At 40.1% G+C, this 9,070-nt stretch overlaps 1 protein-coding gene across 1 annotated transcript in view; it reads right to left on the bottom strand.

Annotated features, from left to right (window-relative positions):
• Positions 1-423: 423 nt before the first annotated feature.
• LOC126161973 (cytoplasmic dynein 2 heavy chain 1-like) overlaps positions 424-9,070 on the bottom strand; it is a 101,611-nt gene continuing 92,964 nt past the window's right edge. Inside the window, exons 5-6 of the mRNA XM_049918164.1 lie at positions 651-780; positions 424-535 (exon numbers count right to left, since the gene is read on the bottom strand). Coding sequence (XP_049774121.1) covers positions 534-535; positions 651-780 — 132 coding nt within the window. The 3' untranslated portion in view covers positions 424-533. The remainder of the gene's footprint in view (positions 536-650; positions 781-9,070) is intronic.

The raw sequence follows: 9,070 nt of genomic DNA, 5'->3' as shown, positions 1-9,070 counted from the left end.
AGATTTGGATACAAACACGCAATGAGTATAAGTTAAAATTTTAGATCTTCTTCTGTACAATCAAAAAGAACCTCTATGGCATAGAAAGACTTCTAAGATGATGCACGCTTCTGGCAGCAGTGCATTGAACTGTTTTACTCTAAGGTATGTATAATGTTGTCAGTATTGCTTAGTCTTGTAAAAGGTTGGTCAATCTTTTCTTTGTGATATGTATTGCGACAATGAAATGATTGCCTTAATCTGTAGCTCTCGTTTTTCTTTTCTGTAAACTAGGCAACAAAGTATAAATATTGATGGGACTGTCATGATACTTAGTTTCTTGAAAAGTGGCCTACAAAATACAATACACATCCAACAGCCTTTATCTGCCATATAAAAACTCATTTTGCCTCAGTGAAGCTGCCCCAAAGCAGTGTGTAGTATGTCGGTTTGTACATCTTCATCTTCTCTGTTTGCATATATGGATGCTTATTAGTGTAGTGAGCTTCAACTGTACTGTAGTGTATTTATTATATTTGAAACATATTGCATTATCCTGCAAAATAGAATTTTACTGAACTCTGTGCTTTGTCTTCCACAAGCAAGAATAATCACAATTTCCTTAAATTAAAATAACAGAAAAATATTACAACTATAAATATAACACTTACATTCCACATTGTCCACAGCATCATTTTCAACAGATTTACCAATTTTCTGAAGTGTGCATTTTAGCCTATCCTGCAGCTTTGTTATCAAGTCTTGTAAGCTACTGTCTATTTGATTACTGGAGTTTCCTGCCTGAAAATTAAAAATACCATCAGATTACAAAGTACTCTGCAGATGGTTGAAGAAATAATTCAGATGGTGCACTTCACTAATTGATTAAGAGTTTGAGATATTTTCTAAAACGGTAACCATGCTCATAAGTAAGATATTCCCAATGCACATACATAAGATGGTTCTACAAACTTTTCTAATTTCTTAATCCAGAAAACCATATTACTACCTTTGTGTATAGTCCATTCGGAATAGCAAAATTCAATGTAGCTGTTTTCCATTGATTATGTAGGTTTCAAAATCAAGATACGTCTTTGTAACATATGTTTGCAACTAGCCTGTAAAAAGTCTGTGGTCCGAAAATTCACAAGCGACATATACATTATAGAATCTGTACTAACACTTCTTTGAAAAAAGTGCACTTGAAAGTCTGCATCCAGCATTCATATATATAACATCATGTAGCAAAGTCTGGCACCAGAATCCATATGTAGCAACTCATATTATCTTTCAAAACACCTTTTAATTCTTCTGTGAATAACTTCACAGTCTTCGAACTTGCACTGTGACAACAACATGCAAATTTATTTATTTGTGCTATTTTATCAAGATGTGTAATGTATTCCTGTATGTAACAACTAATGACAGTTTTGTGAAGCTATTTAAAGTACATGTTAAGTGTTTTGCCACTGTCATATTGTTTGGTAGTGTCAGGAAACCATGTACTTGTGATGGTCTTCTATGTGAGATCTGAAACTGGTCATTGTAGTGTCAACAGTGACAATAAATGTGAAAATCAAGCTACTATTTAAAGTTGTGTTGCGTACATTAGTGGTCACTTTTCCATAAAACCGATTTTCAGCATCTAATTGATCTTCCACGGATAAGACACAGAGGAGTAAGCAGAAATAGTATGTAGGTATGATCCATGTGGTGCCACCATATAAGTACACCTTCCTGTTTTGCACAGCATTAGGACAGAGGAACTTATTAAAATGTAACACAGCAGTGAACTAATTATTCACAATATTGTTAAGATTACCTGAAATTTGAAGCATATGAACAGTGACAATGAACAGCAAAAATATCTTGTGTGCTATAAGTGAAGCAAAACTGTGTTTAGAAGAGTGCACAAAACGTTAAGGACAAAGTTAATTATGAATTGCATCAACAGATAATAATGACATCATGTAGAGAGAGGAATTCAGCCAATCAGGGACAGGGTGCCACTTTGGGCAGCAGCCACTGAGGAACACGTTATCACAGTGCAGAGCCCAGTAGTAAACAAATCAGCTTAGAGCAGAGATATGAACACCATGAGCAAACAATGGTTATTGATGGCAGAAGAAAATGACAAGACAGTGCATCTGAGGCCAGAGTGCAAGAAAATTCTGTGCTGTGGCTGAGAAAATTAATTTGTTATTCAAAATGGCACTAGAACTAGGCAAAAGTTACAATATTTAAATGTAACCTTAAAAGTGAACTTAAGAATTTTAGTACAAAAATGGACCAAATTAACAGCAATCTAAGTAATGTAGATATTAACAACAAAGGAAATTCCTGAATGGGGGCAATACATAAAATAAAGAAAAGGTAAGCACCATCCTATAGCAGAGTGATCCATGGAGCACAGAGACATGTAACAGGAAACGGCATTCATATTAGCTTTTGCACTCTTTCTCTTTTTCTAACATAAGTACACAAAGCGCACACAATTATGCAGACACCCAGACACATACTCCCATGGCCATGATGAGACCAATTACTGACACTCTATTGCTGAAAGCAGATGCCTGAACTGATGGAGGTGGGGAAGTGGTACAGAATGATATGGAGTGCACTAATCACATTTGGTCAGAAACATGCAGAGTAGGAAGTAAATAGCAGCCACAGGTAAGCATGAGTGTTATGCATTACAAAACACAACACAGCTGTGGCAACGTTGGGAGGTGAGCCAGACTGGCAACATGTAGAAACAGTCGACACAGCAAGTACCTAAGCGGAAGAAGGAGAACTTTTTCATGTTGGCAGCTGTTGAAATTTTTAGCAAGGCGTAATGAAGCTCAAGCAAGCGCAGCCCCAAAACATATAAATACCTAGTCATTTTATCCTAAAGACACTTGTGTTAGTATTGAAACACTATCATGTGGCTGGAAGGCTTGGTGCACCATGTGGAATACTGTTCAAAATTCAATTCTGTGATGTGGCAATCCACCCTTAAACCTTGGGATCTGGAGCTGTCAGCACATTGGGCCAGCACGGGCCCTGGGATGCAATTTGCCGGCCATCGACATGGGGCAGTGGGTCACTGCCTTTAAGTCAGCTGCCTGCCACCTTCCAGACAGCACTGGCGGCATGAGTCTTGACATTGCACTTGTGGCCATAGTTAGCTGTCACTGGCCTTTTGACTGGTGCTATAAGGCGTCCTCCTGCACCACAAATCCACCTGGCACCTTCAGACACAATGAGGGGATAGTGGGAAAGAGGCAGGTCTTTGGTCAGATGACATTGCAAGCACGCAATAAGATAAAAGAAACACAGAAGTAGAGCAAAAATATATAAGGATGATGGAGAGGGATGGAGAGGGAAGGAGAAAACAGGAGAGGAAGGTGCAGATGAAGTGACAAAAAGGGAGAAGACACAAATAAACCTGTTAACCAGCTACCAACTAGTGCTCCTGTGATCACCTAGCATCGCCTTGGCCTTGAAATGCTCAACCACATCCTCCACTAGGGCTTTGCTACCTCTCTTCAAGCTTTGAGTTGAGCAGTATCCCACCCACAATCTTACCCACATCACTGAAAGTAGTGTTCCACCAATCACCCAACCTACACCATAGCCTTGTCCACCCCTATTCCATTCCTACTTTCGAACCTGCACCCCATTGGTCGTTCCTCAGGGCTGGCTCAGGTGCAAGACTGTCCATACTCACCCACCATCTCCTACCACACTCCAGTTACAGGCATTTCCTACCCAATAAAATCAGGGCTATGCGTAAAAACAACCTTGTTACATATCAGCTATGCTGCAATCACTGCACAGCATTGTTTTTCGATCTTTTTGAACACACAGTGCCTTTCAAGGTACAAAAATTCTGGAAATAAAACTATGCCAGCAATTTCAAAGGCAATGTATTTAATTTTCTTTCTACTGATACTATACTGATCAAGAAATAAAGCACAATGTGCAAGGTACTCACAGTGGGGATGGGGAATTATACACTCCTGGAAATGGAAAAAAAACACATTGACACCGGTGTGTCAGACCCACCATACTTGCTCTGGACACTGCGAGAGGGCTGTACAAGCAATGATCACACGCATGGCACAACGGACACACCAGGAACCGCGGTGTTGGCCGTCGAATGGCGCTAGCTGCGCAGCATTTGTGCACCGCCGCCGTCAGTGTCAGCCAGTTTGCCATGGCATACGGAGCTCCATCGCAGTCTTTAACACTGGTAGCATGCCGCGACAGCGTGGACGTGAACCGTATGTGCAGTTGACGGACTTTGAGCGAGGGCGTACAGTGGGCATGCGGGAGGCCGGTTGGACGTACCGCCGAATTGCTCAACATGTGGGGCGTGAGGTCTCCACAGTACATCGATGTTGTCGCCAGTGGTCGGCGGAAGGTGCACGTGCCCGTCGACCTGGGACCGGACCGCAGCGACGCACGGATGCACGCCAAGACCGTAGGATCCTACGCAGTGCCGTAGGGGACTGCACCGCCACTTCCCAGCAAATTAGGGACACTGTTGCTCCTGGGGTATCGGCGAGGACCATTCGCAACCGTCTCCATGAAGCTGGGCTACGGTCCCGCACACCGTTAGGCCGTCTTCCGCTCACGCCCCAACATCGTGCAGCCCGCCTCCAGTGGTGTCGCGACAGGCGTGAATGGAGGGACGAATGGAGACGTGTCGTCATCAGCGATGAGAGTCGCTTCTGCCTTGGTGCCAATGATGGTCGTATGCGTGTTTGGCGCCGTGCAGGTGAGCGCCACAATCAGGACTGCATAGGACCGAGGCATACAGGGCCAACACCCGGCTTCATGGTGTGGGGAGCGATCTCCTACACTGGCCGTACACCACTGGTGATCGTCGAGGGGACACTGAATAGTGCACGGTACATCCAAACCGTCATCGAACCCATCGTTCTACCATTCCTAGACTGGCAAGGGAACTTGCTGTTCCAACAGGACAATGCACGTCCGCATGTATCCCGTGCCACCCAACGTGCTCTAGAAGGTGTAAGTCAACTACCCTGGCCAGCAAGATCTCCGGATCTGTCCCCCATTGAGCATGTTTGGGACTGGATGAAGCGTCATCTCACGCGGTCTGCACGTCCAGCACGAACGCTGGTCCAACTGAGGCGCCAGGTGGAAATGGCATGGCAAGCCGTTCCACAGGACTACATCCAGCATCTCTACGATCGTCTCCATGGGAGAATAGCAGCCTGCATTGCTGCGAAAGGTGGATATACACTGTACTAGTGCCGACATTGTGCATGCTCTGTTGCCTGTGTCTATGTGCCTGTGGTTCTGTCAGTGTGATCATGTGATGTATCTGACCCCAGGAATGTGTCAATAAAGTTTCCCCTTCCTGGGACAATGAATTCACGGTGTTCTTATTTCAATTTCCAGGAGTGTACTACAGTACATTAGATTAGGTTCATCAGTGCCATGACCTCCTCACAAAGCAAAAGCTGAGTACATTCTTTTAATAAATGATTGTTATTGTAGTTATGTGTTGTCAACAGTGAATTGTTTTAGAGTTATTGCCCTGTAAAGAGTTTGCAGCAAGTGAGCAAGCAGAGAACTTCCGATTAGCTACAGATATATGTGGCGGGGGAGTCACTCCCTTTATATTGGGCAGCTCCCTAATTTCCAGGAGTGTATATTCTTCGTTGCGGTGGAGGCGTGGGGCCAAAGAAAGGGTCAGCGGTTGCACAGGTGTGCGTTTTCGCTCTCCTCAATCAGCTGTCCGTTTGCACCAGCAAGTACAGACATAATTATTGTGACTTTGCCCTTCACTCTGAGTGAGCATAAACTGAAGAAGTTTATCAAAAGATCTGCACATTTCTCCACATCTGGTATAAGTGGCAGGAGTGGAATGAAATCAAAATTGAAAAAAAAAATTATGATGACATTTATTTGAAGCATGGTTTTACTGTCATGAATAATTAACCTTCATATGTAATTTGCAGTGACATACTGTTACGTGAGAGTATGAAACCATCAAAACTTATGTGTCACCTCTCAACTTAAAAGGAAGCTGATAAGTCATTGGACTTGCTCGAAACGAACTGAAAACTCTTAATCGGCAGCAAACTATTATGATTCAGGTAATAAAATGCTATTGATATTTGTAGATTAAAAATAATATTACATAATTCATTTGATTTTATGAGGCAGTCACAGTTTTACCTTCTGATTTAAATGCTGTGTTTAAAGAGGCAATAAAAGTTGTGAGCTCAATTGGCATTGAAAACGCCATTGTTTAGAATCATTTGTGAAGACATGGGTTCACTCCATCAAAATATCCTTTATCACACAGAAAATTAGGTGGTTTTCTAGAGGAGAAGTATTGACATGAGTCCTGGAACTAAAAGCTGAATTGTTAATGTGCTTATAAGGTTATACACCCGGATACACAAATTTTTTTCTGGTTATGTTCAGCTATTAAAATTAGCTTTCTTTGCAGATTTTTTTAACCACCTAAATATTTTAAACAAGCACCTCCATGTGAGAGAAGAAAGTAATATAATGACCAAGGATAAAACTGAAGGATTCTCTGCAAAACTTCATATGAGGTGAACGTCTTTACAAAAGATGGTATTTGAGTCTTCCCTTGGTGTTCAGAAGATTGTCGAAGAAATTGCAGTGGTCCAGTCAGTGATAGTAAGTTTTCGCTTTCCTTGCATAACCTGAAAGACAAACTATTAAGTTACTATCCAAAACTGAACTCTGAAGATGACAACAGAAATGGATACTAAATCGCTTTTTGGACATGTCAGTACGACCGGTTGATCTGAACATGAGGATGACAGAAACACATACAATTTGCTGCTGATGTCATGCTTAAAGTGGAATTTAATTCACAAAAGATTGACCTCTTCCTGATGAAGATAAAAGAAGAATATCCACAGCTGGCAAGGGAAGCTTTGAAATTATTAGTACTATTTGCCTGTCTATGTGAATTAGTGTTCATTTCAATGGTGAATATAAAAAACTAAGAAGAGAAGAAGGCTGTAATTAGTAAGTGATTTGGTTATTTCAAAAATAAAATCATGATTTGATAAATAAACAGCAACAGCCTTCTCAATGAAATTGTTGTGTTTGTATTGTAATGTATCTGGCTACGTGGCATCTATGACAGATGTCACTGTCACCCTTTGTATAAAAACTGTTAAAAACAATAAAATCCTGATAAGTGTAAAGTATTATTTTAACAATATGAATGACAGGCATTAATCATCAAATTATAGTTGCGCCGATAAAGTGCTGTGCACTTGCGTATAATCAATGAACTGTACCATTACTGTTAATGACTTTACTCTTCATGGTATGTCTTATGCTTCGCAGGAAATAAATGAAAATTAGATAACAGAAAATGCTGAAGAATTAATAGTATAATGTTTACATCAGTATTATTATTACAATGAGCACAGCCAAACCTTGTTTAACAAGCACCAACTATACAGAGCGTTTCGCATAACAAGCATTTAAAGACACAATGCTTAACGAACAATGTTTCACATAACGAGTCTATTCAGTGCCTCTGGTAACCGTATTAAAAACCACCTTCTGACCTAGACAGACCTCTTCAGCTGCTATAAGTTACTTGCTGTTCCATGACCTTCCGCCCTGTATGTTAGAATCTCCAACAAATGACAAAGGTACTAACAACGCAGTATTCAGCTGTACTGTTGGCAACAATCTTCACGCTGCAACTGTTGCCTCCTGTATCTCTTCCCTGGTCTGCTTGACGATGTTTAAATTTTCTGTGAGGATGTTGCAAGCTCTCTCAACTTTCAAGACCCATGTTAATTAATGGTCTTGAAATATATACATATGATTTCCATTTTATATCTATCATCATTAACAAACATAAATTGAACAAAGCCGCCCATTAACCAACGCATAGAGATGTGTTTCGTTCACCAGCTGTCTTGCACACTTAGCACTCACTTTGAACCGTTGGCAAAAAATTATGTCTTTTTTGTAAAAAAGTATGTACAGGACTGCACATTATATTATATTGTATTTTATCATTGTTTTGGTGTTTTTTTTTCTTTTTTGGAATGGAATGCATTATCCTATTTTTATGTGTATTCCAACAGAAAAATGTTTTGGATGATGAGCGTTTCGCATTGTAGGTAAGACTCAGAAACACATTATTCTCATTAAGCAAGGTCCCACTGTATAGTCAATTTGTAAAGAAGTAAATCATTTTTCAAACTTCTCAAAGGCATTTATTGGATCTTGTGACCAGTTCCAGAAAATAGTTTTCACAGTGTATTTATTATATAACAATTGATGTTCTGTTCAATTGAGAATTACTGTTAAACAACAAATTATGTAATTTTAATAAAAAATAAATTTCACTTTTCTTGGGCCTATCTACTTGTATTATGGAACTCCTAGAACTCAGACATGCATCGGGATTGTTGTTTCATACACTTTAATCCAGTTTTTAAAAAAGGTAACATTTATTTTTCATTAATTGTGAGAGAATTTATAACAAATTATTGTACTAGTTTTTAGAAGATATTTTTCAACTCTTTTACAATGCACTTGTGGAAACTCCACAACAATAAACAGTATCACTAGCAGTTGATTGATTGTTAGACATGTGCATGGGATCTATGAAAGACAGTTTGATTACTGGCTTCAAGCAGTGCAGATGTACCTCTGTTGTACCTGTCTTATGACATAAATTGTGCACTCATCTAAATATGTGATGTGTTACTATACATGCTACAGCCTACCTATAGTGGAGCACAAAACTCTACTAAAATAATTGATTCACTTCACGGCAATCATAATTAATAACATAAAAGAAATTAGAAATGCACCAGACAACAAGTGATGATGATTTTGTGTGAATCTCAATCATGCTACAGAGCTGTGAAAATGAAAACAGCGAGAAGACATAGTGTGTCAATTACAATCTGAGGTGAGCTCAAGCGTCCTACATCAGCTTAGTAGAAATTGCTCTACTTTGTGCCTTTTCTCCCTGCTGCCAATCCTAACAATCTATTGTTTGGTGCGAAGCACATTTACTGAAATGCATTCTAGTAACCATCGTCTGAAATCT

The sequence above is a fragment of the Schistocerca cancellata genome, chromosome 2, assembly GCF_023864275.1.
Source record: "Schistocerca cancellata isolate TAMUIC-IGC-003103 chromosome 2, iqSchCanc2.1, whole genome shotgun sequence".
NCBI classification, from domain to species: Eukaryota; Metazoa; Arthropoda; class Insecta; order Orthoptera; family Acrididae; genus Schistocerca; species Schistocerca cancellata.
Note: the sequence above shows the minus strand (reverse complement) of the source record. Positions and strands in the feature narration are given on the sequence as shown.